The sequence below is a fragment of the Heloderma suspectum genome, chromosome 1 (assembly GCF_057233095.1).
Source record: "Heloderma suspectum isolate Gila_16-S chromosome 1, 16-S_ref, whole genome shotgun sequence".
Lineage (NCBI taxonomy): Eukaryota > Metazoa > Chordata > Lepidosauria > Squamata > Helodermatidae > Heloderma > Heloderma suspectum.
This window is the reverse complement of record NC_139458.1, coordinates 78,960,420-78,983,294: the sequence shown is the minus strand read 5'-3', so window position 1 is coordinate 78,983,294 and position 22,875 is coordinate 78,960,420. Positions and strand designations below refer to the sequence as shown.

Genomic DNA, 22,875 nt, shown 5'->3' with positions numbered 1-22,875 from the left:
GCCCAACCTACATTTCATTAAATTAAGCATTTTCTTACTTCATTTTTCCTTTTAAAAATTAGTGTTTGTGTAGTTCTTTAGTGCCCTCCACTACAGCCCTTCCTATTCCTACACTGTAAGGCAGGGACCTTAGGACCAGAGGGGGCTTTGGAAGATGTGGAGGGCTGGGGGGAATGTATTGATCTAGCACAGATGCAACTTTTCCTGTTGGGAAAATTGTTTGCCCTGAAACGTCCTTCACTTCTTTCTGTTCACGTTACTGTCAATATCACATCCCCCTACTGGATTTTTTCTTCTATTTTTACATTAGTATTATGGGAGTACTGGATAAATGTGTTAATGGTATTTGTTGTGATTTTTCTTTGGCTAGTTAGCGGACAGTGGCCTAGTTCACAGAAGAGCACTAAAACAAGCCTCCACGCAGCCAGGCGCCCCTGGCTGGCTGCTGCAGCAGCCATTGGTTTTGATACGTGCTACCATCAGATGGAGAACCTTATTCCAGTCCTCTCTCCATGCCACTAGTACCAGCCTGTCCACTCATTCATTAAGACTCTGGCACTCTTCTTGCAGTACCAGAGAGGGCCAAGGAAGCAACACAACACAACTTTGTCGTTCCTCTCTGGTGTTGCATGAAGACTCCATGTACCCTGGATGATGAATGAGCAAGCTGGAGGTAGCTGTGGCAAGCACATAGGGCTGGAATGGGGCTATCCAGCTGACTGCAGCTTTTATTAGAACCAATAGTTGCTACAGTGAGCTGCAGGCTTCTGACTGTGCAGGTGCTCTCTTTAGGACGCCAGTGTGACCAGGGCCATGCTGCTGAGTTACTCCATATTTGATATCTGCTCTTCTTAAGTTTCTCAAACGGATTTATGGGGATAAATGACTTGCTCTTATCCTAGCTGTGTATTTCCTTTTTTAGGAGCTATACGAAGCTTTTCAAGACAGGCATGCATTGAGCAGGAAGCAAAGGGATGGATCCATACATAATTTTAGCGTGGAGGTGATCTCTGCTCTCCGAAAAATGCTGTTGCAGTCTCCTCGGAGGCTACAAGCTGTGTTGGAGCTTCTCCAGAGAGAACCTGCTGAACGTGGCTCTTCACTGACACCCAGTTGCTCCCTGCAGCACATCTTTATTGGCTTTCTGTGGGACTCCCTAAAACGTTTGAAGTGTCTCCAGCTAAATCCAGAGTTATCGGAATCGGATTGGAGTGAGGCTGTAGATGAAATCTATAATGCTCTTAGCCTGTTGAATTTGGACGTGGAGAATCAGACCGGAGAGCTGCGTCTTCTATGCAGAGAACTTCTGGATGCTTGTTGGGCTGAACGGAGCCCGCTGAGGGAAGAGCGGTTGCTCAGCTGTCTGCTGAGGAAAGATAGCCATGCCTTGCTCAGCCTGTTTGGCAGCGTGTTTATTGAGAAGACGAGAGAGAAACTGCTGGGGCTAAAGTCACCAGGCAAAGGTTTGTTTTATGTTTTTATGGTCTAAGCCAGCAATGTGCAAATGGTGCTCTGTGGGCCTAATCTAGCCCCTACCAGGAGTCTATGTAAACCTCACCCCCTTCACATTCCAACCTAGAGGTCCTATGCAAATGAGAGGGCACCCCAGAGGACTCTGCAGTGATGCTGAAGCACCTGGGGCGTGTTCTCATCTCACTGAGGAAGGGGCACCTGCAGGTGTCCTCTGACCTGTGCACTTCGCCTCACTTCAGTAATATAATGGCTGGGAGGTGGGAACTCTGGTCCCTGAACAAGCTTGCCTAGCGAGGTTCCCACCATGCCTGGCTGAAGATGTTGAGAACAGCTGATCTAAACCTTGAGTTCTTTTTAAAAACCAGAGGCAGGATACAGACTGGGAAAATAGGCATAGTTAAAAACAAAACAAAATATTGGGACTGGTTTATACCATTCTTTGATAGCTGAAGCTTGCGCAGAGGGTCGGCCGCAATTCAGCCTCTACTGAAAGGGTACCCTGGTCAGCAACTTGGATGGTCCATGAGCAGAGTTGAGTGTGATGAGAAAAGCACATCTCTTCTCTCCCCCCGCCCCCTGCCCTTTTCAGGCTTCTTCTGTGCTGAACACAGATGCCCCGAGTTTGAACTGCCCCATCAATAGTCACCCGTGCAGGCTTATCGTGTCCTAGCATTTCACCTTCAAATACTAAAGTATACTTTTCCAGGCTCTTACAGTAACGATAAGGCAGAATTGTGGAATAATAGAGCCTGCTGGAATGTTCCCAGATGGGAATGCAAGTTCATTTTTCAAGAGTATCTCTTACTGGGTTCCGCCCACCTATGTGCATGCCTTTTAGTGTTAAGCAGAGGTGGAGAAATTCAGGCCCAGGGGCCAAAGCACAGTCCACCAGAGTTCCCCAGGTGGTCACAACCCTTTCCCCCAACCACTGCTTGTTTCAAAAGGCTGAAATGCCTCTCTTGAGGCTTAGTTACTGGCAGTAAGGGCATCACGCTCTGCTTCTGCTTCTTTTGTCTTTGGCTCGTCCCTTGTGCCTTCGGTCCCTGCCTGCCACCGGAATGCAGCCCCCAAGAGCATCTCCAAAACTGAATTTGGCCCTCAGGCTGAAAGGGCTTCCCCACCTCTGTGCTGGAGTGCCCACGATTCTCAAGCTTGTGGCAAGCCTTTCTGCGTACCCAGTTCTCTGCTCCAAGAGTAGTCTCAATTATGTGTGACAGTACTGATTTACAAACTTTATTCAGGCTCCTGAGCACTAGCGGCTGGTTGTCCTCTTTTGAAGACTGTTTTAATTATTGGGAACAAGTTGCCGATGGAAAAATTCTCCTGCGTTCACAATAAGAGTAGTGTGTGGCACAGGACGGCTTGGCAGCTGCTGTGCCATAAACTTCAGTATACCTGTCTGTTGGTTTCCATGCACTAGTCTTCATTTAAGCAATAAAAGTAAAATGTAGTTTCCAACTAGTGACTTGCCTAAGATAGTACTAGGCAGGTTTTTATATCATGTTGCAGAATATCATAAACATGCTTGGAATATGTTTTGTAGATCTGTTCTTAAAATACATCTGTTACGTATAACATATTTTTTGAAAAACTGATTCAAAGCACATCCTTTAGTTCAAAGTGATGCAACCATGCTCTCTAGGGACGATGGAAGTTTTAGTCCAGCACATCTGGAGGGCACCAGCTTAGGGTGGGCTGGTCTAGATGGTTCCTCTGAAGACAACATCTGTACCTTAACTTACCGGTGGTGAGGTCACAATGGTCAGTTGTATGTTAGAACTGCCTTTACGTTACAGGTATCCCAGTTGTAGTGGCATGTCCAAGACTTTTCCCACCAAGACAAAACACATGTGGAGTGAACTTGCAGATTTTCATTAGCTGGCAGAGAAAGAGAACCTACTTTGTTTACGTGTTTGAAGCATTGGCAAATGACAACAGTTAGCAGGAGGAACACCTCCCCCATCCTCTGCTGCCAGTGGTTCACAAGAGTCCGGGTTTTTTTAGCAGAGTATCAGTAACTCAGGCTAACTACTAGAATGCGCTAACTGGTCCCATCCCCTCCATCATGTTCCTGAGGAGTGTGCATGAGTACAACAGTCTCCTCACTGCAGACCTTCCCCCTCCAGTGCATGGAGGATGGTGGGGATGCGAGGGAGGGGTGGGACTAGAGAGAGTCTTCCCACCCTCCACTCAGGTGAGTCTAATTGTGTAAGGGCTTTAATGCCTGAATGGGGCTTCTGTACTAAATGTGAAATTAACCACAGTTATGTATATTCCAGGTACATCTGAACAGCTGGATGCCGAGCGGGCAGTGATGGCGTTATTCTTGGATCATGAACAGGCTTATTCTTGGAAAGCTGCCTATTTCTACTGTCTTAGCAGCAACAAACACTTTTTGGAACAAATTCTGGTAAATCCCTAATGAGACATAGGAAAAGGCGAACAATGAATTGTGTTGATACCAGTGTATTGAAACTAAGCAAAGAATTCTGTGAATGGCACTCATGCCATTAACACTGAGATCTCTGGCAAATGTACTGCAATTTTAGTGGTTTAATGGTTAGGTCAGTAAACTGCAAACTGGGGTCTTTGTTCTTTAGCTGTTTACAATGGGCTTCATACAGTCAACTTCCACTCCTGCAACAGGACTTCCCACTCCTTGCTTACTCCCTGCGCACCCCCCAGATTTGCTCCCCGAAACCTTCAGAACAGATTTGGGGGATGCACATGGAGCTGCATGGGGAAGGTGAATTCATTCTGCCAATGGTGTCCATTCTACTGGCTGCGGGACACCATTGGATACAACCCTCTGATTCATTCATTGTCTTAAGTATTTCTCACTTGAGTTCATTGATTTTGAAGGTGGGTTTAACCATCTGAAAACAGGGGCTGTAGATTAATAAGTGTAAAGCCCTTCATATGGTTTGAAGCATGATGTGAGATCTGAAACAAGAGAGTAAGTAAGTGACTAGAATGTAAGCGGGTTGAACCACATATAGATATAGGCATCTGTTTTCACAGAATCAGGCAAAAGGTCCATTCTGACCTGTCTACCCTGATTGATGGTGGCTCTCTGAGATCTCAGACAAGGATCTGTCTACTCAAGATCCCTTAATTCAGAGATGCCTGAGATTGAATATGGAACCTTGAAGCATGCAAAGCACATGCTCTTCCTCAGAGCCACGTCCCTTCTGATTTGATCTAGGCCAATAAAAGCTGTGGATTGACACTATCCCAGCATGTTTTGCTTCTGCATATAGTTCTGAAGGGATCTTTCAGACCTAGAAAAGACACTTGGTGTTGTGATAGCAGGTTTATACATGTGTTTTCCAGCAACGGCTTCCCTGTAGCCCAGAGAAAGAGAACTAGAACAATCTCTGTGAGCTGTTCCAATGATTGAGCTTCAACATTTCATGGATCAGTCGTAGCAGTAACCTTTCTTCCAGTTCTGGTATCCCGCAGTTTTAGAATAAACCATTCTTTCTCTAGGTCACGGCATTAACTTTATTGAAAAGGGAAGACTTCTCCAGCCTCAGCAGTTTACTGAGGCAGGAATTCAGCCACCTCAGCCGCCTCCTGATATTGCTAGGATGGACTCAGTGTCGCAGTTTAGAATCAGCAAAGACGCTGCTGTGGACAATTCACAAATCTCAGGCAAGTCAGATCACATCATGCATGTGGAGAAGGTGCAATACTTTCTCTATTTTGATTCCAGTCAGTTTCTTAGGTGAGGAATTGGAGGGCTTGTTTGGTTTTTAATGGATGTAAACCTGATATGATTTCTCCCCCACACTTTTTTTTAAAAAAAACAGGGACTCTGCAATGACTCAGTACTAAAAGAATTTTGTGATGGTCTGTGTGCCCAGGTGGATGTTCTTGAGTGGTGCATACAGCAGAACAGGTAACACAGCATGGGTTAATTCTTCTGACAAAGGTCTCCCCATTTGAGAATTACTTGTGTTGAAACATAATGATAGTGACCTCTATTAGCGTGTGCAGATTCAGTGCGTACATGGCCTCTGGCTGGAGCTGTGGGGTGAAGGGGAAGAAACCTCTTTTGGGGAGTGGCTGTGGCCCTTACAGTGCTCTACTCTCCAGCTGATTTCTCCCCCGCCCCCGCTTTCATTCTTCCTTTCAGTTGTCCTTGCCCAGCCCATCAACTTCTGTTCTCTATTATGCCCCTTCTTCCATGTTATGCCTGCCTCCTTCCTCTCTGTCACTTCAGTATCAAAATGCCAAAACCATGTTTAGAGTGGAACTATAGCTCTGTGTATTCTGAACAAAGTAATCAAAATCTTGTAATCTGGCACTGAAAAAATATTATCCAAGCAAGCAGATTTGTATTTGTATTAATTTGTGTAATATGGTCACTTACTGATTTTTGGTGCAACTCTATTGCAGGGCCTTCTAAACCATTTTGCTCATACCTCATATATGCTACTCTGAGCTCCTGGGCAGAAGGTTGGGGCAACAGACACATGTTTTCAGATTCCATGGAAATATTTATGTCTGCCCTTGTCACTGGTGACTCCTGACTGCATTCTAAAAGTTGTCAGCAAACGAATTTATCTGTTACTGAAACTAGGCTTCCTTTCTCTTGCAGTAATATTATCCCAGAGAAGGTTCTTCTGCAGCACTTACACAGTTTGGAGTGCCACTCTTCCCTTTACCTTCTCCACCATCTTACCAACCTCTTGGCCCTGAATGAAGAAGCTGTCATTGAACTTCTGCAGAAAAGTCCAGTCAGGGACAGAGATGTTCAAGGTAAATTATGTAAGGGGCATGGATATGACCTAACTTCTTTTGGGTTTTTAAAAAAATACTTCTATTGATGCAGTTGCATTACCCATTTGTTGGTTGTGGTGTTGATCTCCTAACAATGTCTGGTGGGGGTCATGTTGTCACCTTTTCTTTCCCCCAGGTAATTTTATAAATTTGTGAAAAGATCCAGTCCTCATTTTTTCCATTCTTCATAGACACCTTCCTTGGTGCCCACCGAGGCATCCTACTCTTCCCCATTTTGTTTTTATTTTTAGAAACAAGTATTTTATTTTAGAAGTGCAAGGTAACAATGATATAACAAAAATATCAACACACACAGCCTGTTTTACATTATCCAAACCTAGGTTCTAGTTGTATACATTTTAAGCTCTGTTACAGCCACAAAATTATCACTTTTCGATTATTAGCCTTGCTAGTTAATACACCCTTCCAAAAATATGACTGCACACTCGGTGGATGCTGGTCTATAGACCCTGTGTTGCTTTTCCCAATTTTTATTTTAAAAATATATGTTTTTACTGGCAGCTGGAATTGCTTCAAAGTGAGGTGGGAGCCTCCAGGTGCTGCCATCTTAATTTCCCATGAAAGCCTCTGGGTAGGTTCCTTGATCTTTGTGACTTGCCATGCTCTCCCATGGCAGCCATTTTATGGTTGTGCCCCGGACAGTTTCTCAAATTTCCAAATGTGCCCATGGGCCCTACAGGTTGTCTGTCCTGCACTAGAGCAATTAGGAATTGTATCTTTACTGAGTAGGCTTATACTCTGGATATCTATGTACTGTAAGGAATTTTTTTCCTGTTTTCCCACTTCATAGCCTAGCAAAATGTGGTTGGAATCGACTGTGCCATCTGGCACAGTAACTAAGTTAATATAAATTACCTATATTTAATATATAATGACGGAGTAAATGACCTTCTAGTCTGGCCTTTGGTTTCTGTGCCACACCAATTCTCAAGCTGTGTACAGGCCCAGGTATAAGAGACAGACTTTAGATCAATGAGTCACTTTATTCACTGATAGCAAGAATATATAGGGAAGTATCACATAACATGAATACTGCTATCTTTTGTCATAGGAAGGAACTGCTATTCACTGCCTGCTAATAGTCCTACGAGATGTATGTGACTGCAACTTCTTTAGCCTTATTGGTGGAGCTCCAGGAACTGGGAAATGACTGAAATGTAATTGCTTCCCTACATCGGAGTGACCTAACCGCTCGGCTTTCTGCATTCTCTTCCATTTTAGATTCAACAGTGATGCCAGCTTCCAGCCGTTTGAGTCAGCAATGCAATCTTGTTCTTTTCCAGGCATTTTGTGCCATGAAATATGCCATCTATGCACTCTGTGTCAATGCACACAGGGGTTCAAATTGCAAGGACTGTGCAAGCTGCTTTGTCAGTGACCTCCCTGATGAGCTACCTGATCCAAACAAACCTGCCGATCAACCTCTGTACCCAGGTCTGGTAACTTGTGCATACTTCCTAACTACATTCAGTGTTGCTTTTTATTTACTGTGCATCAGCTTCTTTCTGCATAGCACAGCATATCTTAATAGGGTTATTCAGAGCCGTAAGCAATGCTGGGGCAACGGGAGACGGTGGTCTGGTTTGCATGATCAGCACAGTGCACCATGGCTTATGCAAGCTACAGTGGGTTGTGGTGCATGCTGGCAGCCTTTGTGAATATTCAAACCACAGTGGCCTTATTGTGACATCCGAACCTGGCACAGGTGGGTTGTTGCCATGGTTAATAAACTACCCCAGCCCAAAAATGGCCCATGGATTGTGAGTGGTTTGTTAACCATGGCAGCAACCCATCCTCACCGGGTTTGGACGTCATGATAAGCCACAGCACCTGCCTGCTGCTTCTTGAATATTCACAATGGTCACCAGCATGCACCATAAACAACCATGGCTTAAATACTTTATGGAGCATAAACTGGAGACTTTATGGGAGCATAAACTGGAACAGGTGGCCCATGTTGGACAGAGAAGTATTACTCCATTTCTCTTTAGCTTTTTCTAATCCAAAGAAACCATTGAGGATATTTTTCAAGCTGAGGGTCAGTTTGCACTAGCAGAGGCACCCATGATATTTTGTGAATGGAATGTAATATGGGCTAATCCCTGAGGAGAGCATTTTGGTTATTTGTGTATAGTAGGTTAGACTGCTAAATTCACTCATTCCTTCGACACCCTTATCCTACTGCTCATGGTCTACTTCTGCTCCTTGCTTGTGGCGCTCCATAATGTGGATGATACGAGCTAACATATCAAGGAAAGGGCTCAGACTCGGTGCTAGAGCATATGTTTTTCATGCAGAAGGTGCCAGGTTCAATCCCCGGCATCACCAGGTAGGGCTAAGAGAGGCTCCTGTCTGAAACCCTGGAGAGCTGCTGCCAGTCACAGTAGTACTGTGTTTCTATTTTGGGACTGGCCAGTGCTGCCTAAAGGTGCATCCCTATGCATGTTTAGATGGGAAAATGTCCTGCATCTCCCAGGATCCTGGCTTAGTTCTTAGAGAAAGCAAAACAGCATGGAAAAAGTAACTTATTGACATAGATTCTAATTTTTCAAAAAGCAACAGATATATTTTTACATGATCCCTCTTTGAGAACCAACATTACTGAGGGCAGGGATGGTGGGGAGGAGCCACTTCTCCAGTCATGAGGATCAGCAGCAACACTCAGCTTTTACAGTGTAAGTGGCTTAGTAACTGAGCTGTCCCAAGGGCAAAAACACCCAAATAAAACCCTGTTGCCAAAATACATCTGCCACCAGTCTTGGTCCTTAGTTAAATCTCTACATGTTGTGAGTTAGACTGTGGCTGCAACCCCACACTTACATGGGCGTAAGCCCCATTGCACTTGGCAGGACTTTTTAGTAGGCATGCATAAGATTGTGCTATGTCTGTCTTTGTTTTGCACTCTTCCCCTTCCCCTCCATTAGAGCACAATCCTATGCATGTTTAGACAGAAAAAAAGGTCCTACAACTCCCAGCAATGCTGGCTGGGGAATGGTGGGAATTGTAGGACTTTTTTCTGTTTAAATATGCATAAGATTGCACCCTTAGGCAGTTCTGTTGCACCGGTTTTCTTTTGATCGAGGAATTTCACCCACTCTGAGAATTCTTTCTTGTTTGCTTTGCTTATCTCCCATGTGTGTGTGTCTCTGTGCATCTAGCTTCCCTCTCATCTGCAGTGAGGACCACTTACCCCGCAGTGGCTGGATCCAAGATTTCATTTCATTTATTTCATTTCTATACCTCCCAGTAGCCAGAACTCTTTAGGCACTTCACAAAAACTAACCAACACAATAAAAACATAATATTAAATCGTTACCATACAAAAATTTAACACAGTTTAAAGGAGTTAAAATGGTTAACTATCATGACCCAGTAAAACAACTGACATTAAAAAAAACCCATCGTATGCCATCAAATACCTGGGAGTAGAGGAAGGTCTTAACCTGGCACTGAAAAGATGACAGTGGCAACATAGCCTTTGTTTATTTAGCCTATCCACACCTGGGAGTATGCCCCTCTGAACTTCATGGGATTTACCTGTGAGTAAAAATGCATAGGATTTGGTAGTTATATTATAAACCTGCTCTATTTCAAAAGGTGAAAACAGGCTGTAAAGGGGTCTGTTCTTAAATTAAAAATTAAGTTCAAAATGACCCCAACTGTGCTGAAAAGATAGTTTATGAATATTATAGAATATTAGATGAACTAACTGTTCAGGTCTTAGCCTCTCAGTCTCAACTCTCTCTTTCTCCCCCCCCCCCAATTAGCTCAGTTCCTCCCTTCACAGCTAAGTTCTGTACCTAAGGCAGAGCAAGCAAGGTTCTGCAGTTGGCTGCTGGGTCCTAGAGAACAGGTTGCATCTCTTCCCCTCCCTTATCTATCAGCATTGACTACATGATATGATATGATAGTGCTCTTCAAGTATTTGAAAGGCTGTCACAGAGAGGAAGGCCAGGATCTCTTCTCAATCATCCCAGAGTGCAGGACACGGAAGAATGGGCTCAAGTTACAGGAAGCCAGATTCCGGCTGAACATCAGGAAAAACTTCCTGACTGTTAGAGCAATACGACAATGGAACCAATTCCCTAGGGAGGTGGTGGGCTCTCCCACACTGGAGGCATTCAAGACGAGGCTGGACAGCCATCTGTCAGGGATGCTCTGACTTGGATTCCTGCATTGAGCAGGGGGTTGGACTCGATGGTCTTGTAGGCCCCTTCCAATCCTACTATTCTATGATACTATTCTATGATTCTACAATAGCTGCCTTTTTGTTTCATTGTCCCTATGATGGTGCAGTCCCTATAGCCAATCTTAGGAGGGCTATAGCCCCTTCTCTCCCTCCCTTTCCAGGGTCCTTCAGTTGTAGAATTTATCTAAAACAAAAAGTTTCAGCAATGCAAAAGTTTAGCAGGAATTGCCTGGAGGTAATACTTACTTCCCCCAGGGGGGCAGGCTAGTGGCTGTTGGCAAGCCTGACAAGTATAAAGAGTCTGTAGCTATCTGGTCCTCGAATGAGGCCATTGATACAAGAAATAGAAATTATAAATCTTTTTCATATATTTTGTTTTCACAATGCAGATTATGTGGGTCTCTTTGCTCAGTATCTTGCCAAGTGTCAGCATTTTTTAAGGACTGCCCCTGTTCCTCTACGCCTGGAGCTCCTGGAGAACATCTTCTCCTTGCTCTTTATCTCTTATAGCGATCTCTGCAATGATGATCCCCAAGAGGAGGAGAACACAGAAGAGGCTGGTTTCGAGAAAAATAACTGTGTTGCAAGGAGACTAGAGCGTTGTGCTAGCCAAGGTTCTTCCACCTCAGCAAGCCCTCAGCTCTCTGCAGGTCCAAGGAGGAGACCCGAGATGCACATGGCCACTACATCGCAAGAATGTAGCAGTGTCCAAATGCCACTCAATTCAAAGTCGAATAGAAACAACTGCACTTCCTTCAGACTGAACTATCTGAACTTGAAACATTTCACCAGTGATATCTGTGGATTTTTAGTGGATGACGTAGCAATGGAGGTCTTTCTCCAAATGCTTCTGGGCCATCTGAAAGAAATGGAGGGTTCTTTCCCATGGGATTCCCGGCATGTACCTCAGGAGGAGCTGGCACTGCTGGATTGCTTGAATTTATCTGTCAGTAGAGACAGTTTTGGTTGTCGTGTACAGCTGTTGTCCAAGTACCTCTCTGAAGCTCAGTGGCGGTACAAAATAGTGCTGAGCAACAGAAATTCAGGTAAGAATTTCCTGGAAATTGCCAAGTAAGAAGCAACAGCCTTCATATCAGTGAGAAACTAGGGAAGAAATGAGGAGTATTGCATCCTGCCTCATAATTCTCGGGGTGGAGGGGTTGATGCTTCATATCAGTTCAGGTCTCCATGCCTGTGGGAGGAAAAGACGTTTGCATGTAGCAAGAGAACAGACATCTTGGAAGGAGAAGGAGAGGCAGCAATGGCTCTAAGGATACAGTCTTTGGTCCAAGCCTGTATCGTGCTGAACTTTGACTGCACTGGCCTGGCTGTATCATATGAAGGGCACCCTCTGTGTTTCTGCTATAAAAAGGGAATCTGCAGGCAGTGTTACCAGCATGGAATCTCCAAACTCAGCTCAGCCTTGCAACAATATTTGGAGCTCTGTTGTCTATGATTCAGGCAGCCTCTTGTGAGGACTGTGACAGAAGATCCTTCCTCTGTCATTTCTGTCTGTCCTCCATGGCTGGTAGGCCCACCCCAGTGATTCCCTGTTTTATTTGCCATGAATCCCTATCACTACCCTTCAAAACTATGCTGTGTACTGCACAACGTAACTCCTAGATTTTCCACCCAAAAGTAAACTGTCAGTTTGCACAACATAATCTAGTTGCAGTAACTCTATAACTGAAACATATCCTTTGTGTAGAACCTTGGTTTTATTCAGTGCATTTAAAACAGAAACTTGTAAGATAGCAGCTTCTACTTTCTACATCCCTGGTTTATTTTCTTTTTTCTTTCATCAATGGTACATTGTGAGTAAAATAATAATAGATCCCTAATGCAATAGCTGAATGCTGTTCTTCCAGGCAGTCAACATGCTCCCACCAGGATCTCCTGTAATTTAACCAGAGGGTCCAACTTGAAGAGGCAGCTTTGCTCTCAAAGGGAAAAGCCAGGTAATGTGGTGAAAATGTCGTAAGAAACATATACTACAAACAGTGTATGTGGTGCTGCCGCTTGTCTCAGAACCATGTGTCTGGAAGAAATTATGGCAATTTATAGGGCTGTGGCCCATCCTGAGCTATAACTGGAGCCCTAAGTCAGGGATCTCTGATTTGTCATTGTGAGAAAACAGCTACTACAGCTCTCAGTGCTCACTTTCAACTTGGGTCCAAAGATGGATGCAGTGAAAAAGGCAAAGAACAGGTCTGTGTGCTCCCCATGTGGATAACATCTTTGGGAAGCAAAAGCCCGTCTCCTCCCCCTGGCGAGAAGAATGCTCTGAACCTTCCCAGGACTGTCAGTCAATGGAATAGATGGGTTGGTAGCACAGCACTTTCCGCAGGTGGTCAAGAAGGATCTTGCTTCATCCCAGCCAACTGTTAGGGCAATTACTGTTGCCCAAGACTGGTTGTTTCCTGTCCCCATATTCTGCTGCAGCCAGATGGTAACTCTTGCAGGCTCATATTTACTACAGCTGAATTCCCATGCTTGAAGGTGGGCTTGCTTGAAAAAGCTATGACACATTTTTAAAAACCAAAAAATGCTCCTTGGTATAGCAGTTAAACTGTCCCCCTGCCCCCCAAATATGTTGTCGGAGGGCAGCCTGCATAGAGGTTGCCAAGAAGTGCTTGACTGAGTTGCAAGCGTGATGTTTTTAAAGTCTCTTCCAGCCCATATACCTACATGGTCTGTAAGCCAGCATTGAATGATTGCATGAAGCCATTGTATGAGGTTGGGGATTAAGTAAAGGCTTTTAGAAGTTATACACACCACATAGCACATCCCCACCTGCGAATGCTTTTCAGTAGCCTCTGTATGAGCACCATAATATTTAAGCCGGCCCTGGGTAGCAATCCAAGGGGCTTCCCCCAGACTGGATAAGTTCTTTTTAACAGTGATTTATGTCCAAGGGTCTTATCATTCTCCTTTATTCCCATGGAACCTAGAATGAAGACTGCTTGATCGCTTTGTGTGGCTGAAGTGTATTTCACTGTCCCTTTTATTTTCTGCTTCAGATTGCAAGAAGGGAGTCTCAAGGCCATTGGTGGAGAGCGCAAGCAGTGAACTAAGTATCACTAGTGCATCAGGTGTGGAAGAGTTTTCTCCATCCCTTCCTGCTGTTGGAATAACCCTTCCTTCTTCCCCCGCACCCCACCCCCAACCAGCCACAGTGGTTCACACCGTGCTTGCTGTTTTGTATTTTCAATGCCAAGCCTGAATAAAACCTTTCATAGTTTTCTTAAATTTTGGCTGAGGTTCTAAGTTTTATTCTGCTACAGTGACTTAATGGTACGGCTTATGATTTTATTATTAATATCTTTGTTGATTGATAGCCACCTTCAGAGCAACAACGCTGAACAGTGGCAAATACATTTTTAAGATTAAGTAATTAATTGTAAAAACACACACATTTCCATGTGTTCTTCAGCCTCCTAATAATGACAGGACTTGGCATAAACTGCTTTCTTTGTGTACATTATTCCCTCTTTGAGATTAATATTGTTCCTGATAACTTTTCCATTTTAGAAGGAAGTGCTAGTACACTATCTGACTGGAGTGATGTAGAATATAAGATAAAGCCTCAAAAGAACTTCCTCATCCCAATGATGCTTTCCCCACCAGAATCTCTTCTTGTTGCCTGTATCTTGAGGGGAAACTACGTAGAAGCTCATCAGGTAACTCCACGATCATTGCAAGACACTGACCTGGTTTGCAAAATATGACAGTGTCTTAATTTACCTGCGGGGACTGTTGCATAATTCCAGGCGCCTACAGGCGCCATTCTTGCATGGTTTCCATGGATGCCTGGCTTGCTGTGGCTTGTCATGTCATGCGAACCCAGGTGGCAGGGGCTGTATGAGGGTTAGACAACCCTCAAATAATCCATGTTGTGATGTGCGAACAAGGCCCAATGTTTTGGAAATGGCTGGATTCTCTGGAAATCACCATGCATCCATGGTATGTCTAGTGTACCATGGGAATTAATTTTCCATGGTTCCTAGCCACTCTGTGCACATTGTGCATTCCCATCAGCTTCCAGTGACTCTGAAGACTCCAGTCTCTGCACTGCAAATGGCTCTCTTCCAACTGCCCCCCCACCCCCCGCCCACCAGCTGTCTCTGGTAAGTGAACAGAGTGAGGGGTATGATTGTGGTGTGGACTGATCCACAGTGTGGAGACTGAAGAAGGGTCTTGAGGGCTCCGTGGCATGGTGCACTGCTGTCCAGAGGCCTAATCTAAAACTTCTGGATTAACCTTTTGGATGTTCAGGAAATTAACAGTTGAACAGACTTTTCTAGAGAAGGTTTTAGGGGTCTGCCCATCCTTCTATATCCACACAGGGCAATGACCTCTTTATTTTAAACAGAATGTATCTCCCCCCCCCCCCCAAATAGAAAGTTGAATCTGGAATGTTATACATGTGGGAGACATAAATGATGGAAATGTTAAGTTGGAATTCGTCATCCACAAAAAAATTTTAAGGAAAACTCTGTTGGGAGGTGGGGGAGCTCAGTAAATATCTCTTTGGATGTATACCTCCATGGGAATTATTCCCCAAAAGCTTTCCAATAAGGTTGGGATAGCTCATTCTTTTTCTCTCTAAGAAAATATCTAAATTTTGATAAAATACTTCTCATCTAATAAACATATGGTTCCTTTCAATTCCATAATGACAGGTGGCTATTATGTTTAATTTGGAGACTTCTGCTTCCTATGGTGAGCTAATTTTCTTGGAGCGTTACCAAGAAGTGATCAGGGAGCTGGCAAAAGTGGAACACAAAATTGAGCATCAGTCGTCTGAGGGATCTGGAAACCTCAAACAGTCTGGCAGTGGCCGTTCTACATTAAAGGCTATTGGGAATGCGGCGGCAGCAGGTAAAACCTGATCACTGATCTTTAAAGTTGGAAACAAATGGGGAAATCAGGATTTAAACATAGCAGAGATTGTGTGGTGGATGTGTGATGGCAGGGCCAGCCCTACTGTTAGGTAGAGTGAAGTGGCTGCCTCAGGCAGCAGAAAGGGCAACAAGTTGTTAGTTATTTAATTTGTTGTTGTTGTGTTTTTATTGCCAGGGATTTGGAGAGCTGCTTGTGGGATTTTCTCCCTTTGGTGCCAAAATAATGTGCCTGGTATTGGCTACTAGGCACATTGAACTGGGTGAGCAGGTGGTTGCATCGTTTGCTGCTGTGCCTCAGGCAGCAAAATGACTTGGCTGGCCCTGTGGGATGGGTATGGCTTTCAAGGGAATTAAATTGCGGCTCACTATGAAACATGCTTTGTTCTGTCTCTCCAAGCTGAATACAAGCCATTTTCAACATGGGCTCAAGGAGAATCCCCCCTCCCCGTCCCCTTATTGGTTTTGCTGTCTGCCTATGCCTGGGTGTAGCAAGCACCTGGCAGGCCACAATCCGTGGCCGGTGGGCTGTGTTAGCCTTTATGAGACACAGATTCTGCAGGCCGACAGGAAATCGTTGAATCCTCTACCCCCACCCCTGGTCACTGAGCAATGGATTATCATAGATGTGCTCTAGGGCAGTGGGAGGCAAACTGGTGCCCTCTGGATGTTTTGGTGCATAACTCGCACAATCCCTGACTAGGGTTGTCATGCTGGCTGGGGCTTATGGGAGTTGTAGTCCCAAACATCTGGAGGGCACTGCCTTGGCTACCCCTGCTCTAGGGGGTGTTTGTAAGAAAACTCAGTAAGAAATGGCTTCATTTACATTTGCATCAGAGGCCTTTGTTGCACCTCATTTTGTCTGTCGTGGTCTTATGTCCCTCACTTTTTCCTGATAGCAGTGTGTGTAGGTACACATATGCAAAGAAGAGCAATGAGGGACAAATCGAAATTTGGGTTGGATCCAGAGAAGATTGAGTGGAACCCTGCTCATGCAACAGGCCTTTCCTGGCTCCTCCCTTCCCACCACTGTCCCGTGTTCCCCCAGAAGCGGCTGCTGAGGGTCAATGGAAATTTTGGAATGGCGTACATTGTGGGGTGTGGGGAGCTGCAGCAGGACAGGGAAATCAGAGGAATTCAGCAGAGTTGCCTCATGCAAGCAGAAGTGCCTCTCTGTTCATGCAAGGTGCCTCTGTATCCAAGCCATTGTGCTTGCAAGTAGGGTTTCCCTTTATGGTACTGGAAACAGCAAGGTAATAATAATCTGCTCTGTCAGCTAAAGCCATACTAAGCATTAAAAGGGAATTGTACTTTCCCAGAATTGGACCATGTCAAAGTGAAGCCAAGAGAGATCTGACTTCAGGATTGAAAAGATTCGGATTCCTTTATTTGCATCAGCCACAGGCCTTTGCATTTAAAATATATGCAGCATATTTGAGGGTGATCTGGCTGCAACGTCTGTCACCCCATTGATCGCCAAGGTTGATCCGACTGAAAAACTATATTGCATGTTACATTTGGGCCCAAATCCTTGATACAGCGTTTTCTTTCTCTTTCCCAAGGCATGGTGTTTTACTCCATCTCTGATGTTACTGATAAGCTGCTTGCCCCTTCGGAAGGCCTTGTGGTCCCTATGCTTCAAGAGAGTTTCTGGGCCAGCAGCATCCAGCTGGAGCATACCAACCCTCTGAGCAATGTCCTGGAAGGCCTCTGCCCTGCCGCAATGGCCATATTTGACTTGGCATCTACTCAGTGCCACTTGTGGAAAACCTGTAAGCAGCTCTTAGAAACAGCAGAGAGAAGGTTGCATAACAGCCTCGAAATGAAGGGTGCGTTTCCCTCTGCTGTTCCATTATATTGTCTTATTTTTAAAGAAACTTGTGGCACTGTAAGTAAGTAAGACAACTGTGGCAATGATAGAGCTTGAATGTAATTGTGTCAACTTATATTTTTGTTCCCGTATATTCCTGCCTCACTTTGCCTGCTGCATCTGATCACAGGCCGAAGACTTGATTCTGTTCTGCAGTGCTGTGAGGGCATGAGAGGCTTCCCAGCAGTTCTTCAACAAATAAGTAAAATTGTCAATACATCACAAGGGCAGCCTAAATCAGGTAATTACATTGCTTCAAATGATTAGTTCACTCATTCCTGGAAGAACCATTTTCAGTAGTTGCGTCTAGCCCATGGACCTCCCTCCTGAGGGAGGCTCATTTGGCCCCTTTTTATTGGCCTTCTGCTGAATCGTGAAGACTTTCCTCTTTAGGAAGGCCTTCAACCTTTGACTTTCTGTTCTTGCTGCTCCTCCTCAATAACAGGTTTTACTAGATCGTTTTACTCTGCAACTGAATGTAATCTCTCTGTCTCCTGCTTCTGATTTTCAACATTTTTAAGGAGGATATTTTAAGTGGTGCTTTATATTTGTTTTTATTGATAGTTCTTATGGCTGTGTGTTTGTACTATGATGACTGTTAGCCACCCTGAACTGTTTCTTACACCTCATGTGGGATTAACTAGGGATCAGAAATTGGAGGACACAGGGCCTAATTGGAGTTCCTGAAGAACGCCAGCTGGTTCCCTACTTTCGCAATCAAGAGATGCGAAAGTGTTGCCTGTTGAAGAGGACTTGCTGGCAATCCACTTCGCAGAATTTGGGGTCTGTCTCATCACCTTACGTACCTTCCTCAGAATGGTGCTCCTATTTCAATAGGGGTGGACCAGGGCTGAAGTGTGAACTAAGTTGGCTTCTTGCTATGAGTGGGCTGTATGAGGGTCAATAAACTGAAGATGAATCCTGGCAAGATGGAGGCCATGTAGATCTCCTAATCCACTTGAATCCTGACAAGATGGATCTCTTGGATTCTCCCAAGATTTCTTTTCATATATAGACCAGTTTATAGATGTTGTAGGAAAAAAAAAATTCAGCAGTTGCTCTTGGCTGCCCAGTTGATGTAACTCCAGCAGTAAAAATTCTCAGATGTTAGTATATGTGGAGATTGAGTTCCATACAGGCAATGATAAGGTGTGAAGCAACCTTGGAAACCAGAGAGGATCCAAGTTGGAGTGTTAGAGATCATGAGTTGACACTTCAGGGAGCTGCTGCCAGTCAAAGTAGACAATTTGGGTTTGATGGACCAGTGAGTGGTCTTACTCAATATAAAGCAGCTGTCTTTATGATGTATTGACTCAGTTCACCGTTTGGCCCCAATCATGGCACTTAGTCCTCTTTATGTGCTTTTACATACCTGTTTAATATTTAAAACGACATTGAGGTTTGGTATTAATGGATGTTTCCTTTTGTTTCCCAACAGAAATCTCTGATGAGAAAATAAGTAGTCACTTCCATTGCAGCATTGCTGATCTGCTGCAGACTTGCTACCCTGCTGTAACTGAGAATTGTATTACTAATCAGATTGTTTTATCACAGCATTTTGACCAAATCCTGCAAAAACTAGCACATGTGGAAGATTCTTCTGGTAAGTAAGTAAGTGTGTGTGTCTGTTTGTGTGTTTCACTTGGTTTCTTTACAATCACTCAAATATTTTTTTTTTGCTTTGAATTTAAGTTTAACCCCAAATTTTAGGTTAATGATATATAGGGTCTTAAATAAAGCCACTTCAACATTTCCCATTTGACATAAATATTACTTTCAGGCTCAAGAACTTCTTTATTTAGTGTTTGCAGTGCTTCTTAGGAAGATATGTTAACACTGGATTTTTAAAAAAGAATACATTTTAACCTCATAATCTACTTAATTATTTCCATTTAAAATGGCTTCATACTTATGTGTAAAAGTTCCATAAGGCTTCTCTCATTGTTGGAAAGAGGGTCAGACCACATAGGTCTGTTCCAACATGATAGTCTGCTTGAATGGAAGGGGTGTAATTTGGGTAAGGAAAAAGGATTGTTGTCTTTAAATGCTCCATCACATTAGCATACAATCTCTAATCCTCTTGTTTTAATAGATTCCAAAGGGAATCTGCTTGCCTTGTTAGTAGAACAGGCTTCTTTGAAACCTGCAGAATTAGAAGCGCATCCAGTTTGCAAAGAAATCAAACTTTTGCTGAGAACCTTGGATCAACATGCTCATACCATGCAGGAGAGCCACATGCAGAATGCCTATGCACAGAATTTCTTTGATTATATCAACAGGCTAGCTGCCATTGTCTTCCGAAGTGTCACTCCAGAATTAGGTAAGAGATTGTGCACCACTAAACAAGCTAATCCAGGTTTTAATTCAAGAGTTTACACGTTTTTAAATGAGGGAAAACCTCTCTCTCTCTCTCTCTCTCTCTCAAACTAATATTCTTAATGAGGAATTAAAGTGAGCGAATGCATATTGCACCGATATTTGTAGGTAACATTTTCCATGGTCATATCAGGCTGATGAGCTGTTTGTGACTAAGTTTGATTAAAGTGGTAGATGTACTCCATAAACCTCCAGATGTTTTGGATATCAACTTCCACCACCCAAGCCAGCATGGCCATGGTCAGGAATACTGTGAGTTGTAATCCAAAACTTCAGAAGGGCACCTTCTGAAGGGGAAGTTTGCCATAAACAATCTTGGGTCTGTGCAGCTATAACTATAAAGGAGAGCATAGCAAGTTTACAGCATGGCACAATCTTTGGAAGGTGGATTTCAGATGCATAACATGGAATCAAGTCCAAACAATACTGGAACATTTTCGAATATTTTTTCTTTAAATCTAGATCAGTCTGCAGAGGTACGAGTGGGAAATCCTTTCATACTACTGCAGCAGACCCCTTGTCATTTGCTGTCCCAACTTTTGTTTGAGAAACAAGTTGTTCCTGACAGGTAAGTGTTTTCAGACATGGATGTTGCGATGTTTGAACATGTTTGTTTGGAAGTCTGATTTTCAGTTTTATTCTCTTGAGTGAGTTTGTTTTTAGACTGCATGCAAAGTGGTGCTGAAGAAATATTCTGCAGTCACCAAAACCTGACTATTCTTAAATGGCTAGAGAAGTATTTGCTGTAATAGCCTCGGTGGAGTTTGTATCTCTCTACTCTTCCACTGACGTAAGTTTTGTTTTGGGAGGTCCAATGCTATTGTGAGATGTGTTGGGTGGATCTGAATGAAGTATCTTGCACATCTTTTAGCACATAATGGAAATTTGGATTTGAGAAATAATACCACCATGTTCTTTGGAGCTAGTGCTAGACACCTTTAGTAAAATGTTTCTCAAGGTCTGCTCTTGCATACTGTGGAGCTACAGCAGAAAGTGTCTAAATGGGTTTTGTAGGTGAATCTGTGCGCACCCAGGTATCTGAGCAACACAAAACCAAGCTAGTGGTTCAGCAAAATCAAGTGGTAGAATACTTCCTGTGTTTTCTCTGCACAGAAAGCTAGCACATTAGGGAGGTAAATTCTAGCCTAGGCTTCTCCCTGATCTGCTAGTGTTCTATGTGTAGATAACTGTTATTACATGGGGAGGTATTAAAAATAGGTTATTCTACATCATCGCCGCCACCACCACTACTGCTTCCTGAAATCCGAGGTGGCACAATCCAGGAAAGTTTCATGATCTTGAATGCATAGGTCAGCCTGTTTTTAAGCTGCTTTTCCGTAACCACAGAAATGTCTGCTAACTTTCCAGAACATAACTTATTTCCAGCTGAAACATGACAGTTAACACACACGATAAAATCTCCAGCTGTGGAGTATCTCTCGGTGGCTTTTTAATTTATTTTTAGAAATCCGTTTCTAAAAATGTTTGAAGCATTTATTTGTTAGATTAAGTAAGGAAATGTATGGCAAGAGTCCTGGATGCTCTTGGAAGTCCTAACTTATAATGATGTCACAAGTAGGCTATGCAACTGGTATGCCCCTTTTCATGGAGGAGCTAATGTTGTAAGTAAGAGTAGCTTCATTACTGCCATATAAAAGAGATGAGCATAATGTGATGTAACAGGGCTTCTTCACACACACTGTTTTTAAGATGTTCTAAGGTTACATCTGAAAATGTAAGTATGAACATGCCATGCACATTTGGCAAAAATTTCCATCATACAGGTAGACTCATCAGGAAGCTGGGATCTGCTGCGGGTCTCTGCAAGGCAAATTGAGTGATGTGTGAAACGTTCAATATAAGGTCACATTTATTACATGTTCCACTTTTCAATCTTGCAGGTTGTCTTTGTTGCTGGCCAAAGAAGAACTGAATTTAAATGTGCAGCAAGTGATCATTAACTGTTGCTGTAAGCCATTGCCTCTGTGCAATACCAGGCAAAATAGCCAGACTAGGTCCCTTTTGATGAGCATTAGTGGCCTAGCACACCTGCATGCGTATCACTGTCTGCCTGATGTTGAGGTGCCCGTTCGTAATCCAGCCATGGACTCCAAGGACACTTCCAGCCATCCCTCGTTCTCCTCACCTGACCAGAACCAGCATGTGCTCACGGCTTCCACCCTCAATTTCCTGAAGTCTCAGTCAAAACTGACAGCTGCTGTGGCTTGTCTCAGTGCCTCAAAGGTTCAGAAAACCCCCAAACAAAGCCTGTCATGGATGGAGTTCCGAGGCAAGCGTGAAGTGCCCCTGTCTATCGAGCATGTTTCCAAGGAATGTGAAGCCCTGCTAAAGGAGTTTCCATTTCTGGAGAGCTTTCTTCTTGTCATGTCTGAGCCCCTGCAGGACCCTCAGGACAAGGGGAAAAGCTTGGCTAGTGGACTTTGTGGCAAGTCTTACATCTCCTTGCTTTTCCTGGGACTGCATTTTGTCACGGCCGTCGAGGCATTAACGGAGGTCTTTGAGCAAGCACTCACTGTAGGGGACTGGCCCAGAGCCCTGAAGGTCTTGGATCTCTACATCCAGGATATGGAAGAGCTAAACACTGTGCGAGATGCTGTGCTGAGTTGTGCCACTGCTGATGGTAACAAAGGAATCGTTCTTCTTTACAGATGGCACTTGGGCTGGACACTGGGGGTTTGATCTACTAATTTTGGGAGGAAAAGGAAAACTGTGTTGACCTGCAATGGCCAAACCATGGTTTGGCCATCGAGTCTGAAACTTGGGCTCATGCAGTCTCCTCTAGTAGACCTGGAGGTATACATATATGAGAGGTAGCCTTGTTGAGGCATGGGGCGTGAGCGGGGGCGGCAGGGAGACCGTTTAAATGGAAAAATAAAAATAAAGTTTTTCTGGGGAGGCAGGAGGAAATGACCATTTCTTGAACTGTTGATTTATAAAAAGTAGGGGCAGGCAGGAAGGCCAGTAGTGAAGGGAAAGGCTATAGCGTGGGCAGAGCACCTGCGTTGTATGCAGAATGTCCCAGGTTTGGTTGCTGGCAACTCCAGGTAGGGAAAACTTCTGCCTGGAATCCTAGAGAGCTGCTGCCAGTCAGTGTAGATGGTACTAAGCTAGATGGATCAATGGTCTGAGTCTGTGTGAGGCAGCTTTCTGTGGTCCCAACAGTGTTGCGCCAACCTCTTTTGTGTCATATTATCCAGTACGGGGGTTAACCCTGTATATCTAGAACACACTGAGACTGG

The 22,875-nt window shown here is 44.1% G+C and overlaps 1 protein-coding gene across 16 annotated transcripts in view; it reads left to right on the top strand.

Annotated features, from left to right (window-relative positions):
* Positions 1 to 22,875, top strand: part of LOC146357484 (zinc finger FYVE domain-containing protein 26-like) — a 68,656-nt gene that overhangs the window by 9,788 nt on the left and 35,993 nt on the right. For all 16 annotated transcript variants that reach the window (XR_014789955.1, XR_014789958.1, XR_014789956.1 and 13 more), the window contains 17 exons: positions 923 to 1,463; positions 3,753 to 3,883; positions 4,963 to 5,127; positions 5,286 to 5,374; positions 6,077 to 6,237; positions 7,501 to 7,713; positions 10,858 to 11,514; positions 12,337 to 12,426; positions 13,489 to 13,560; positions 14,000 to 14,148; positions 15,151 to 15,349; positions 16,932 to 17,198; positions 17,370 to 17,480; positions 18,678 to 18,842; positions 19,332 to 19,559; positions 20,078 to 20,183; positions 21,517 to 22,256. Coding sequence is in view for 13 of the 16 variants with exons in the window: in XM_084848608.1 (XP_084704734.1) it covers positions 923 to 1,463; positions 3,753 to 3,883; positions 4,963 to 5,127; positions 5,286 to 5,374; positions 6,077 to 6,237; positions 7,501 to 7,713; positions 10,858 to 11,514; positions 12,337 to 12,426; positions 13,489 to 13,560; positions 14,000 to 14,148; positions 15,151 to 15,349; positions 16,932 to 17,198; positions 17,370 to 17,480; positions 18,678 to 18,842; positions 19,332 to 19,559; positions 20,078 to 20,183; positions 21,517 to 22,256 (4,084 nt within the window). In the remaining 3 variants the exon portion in view is untranslated. The remainder of the gene's footprint in view (positions 1 to 922; positions 1,464 to 3,752; positions 3,884 to 4,962; positions 5,128 to 5,285; positions 5,375 to 6,076; positions 6,238 to 7,500; positions 7,714 to 10,857; positions 11,515 to 12,336; positions 12,427 to 13,488; positions 13,561 to 13,999; positions 14,149 to 15,150; positions 15,350 to 16,931; positions 17,199 to 17,369; positions 17,481 to 18,677; positions 18,843 to 19,331; positions 19,560 to 20,077; positions 20,184 to 21,516; positions 22,257 to 22,875) is intronic.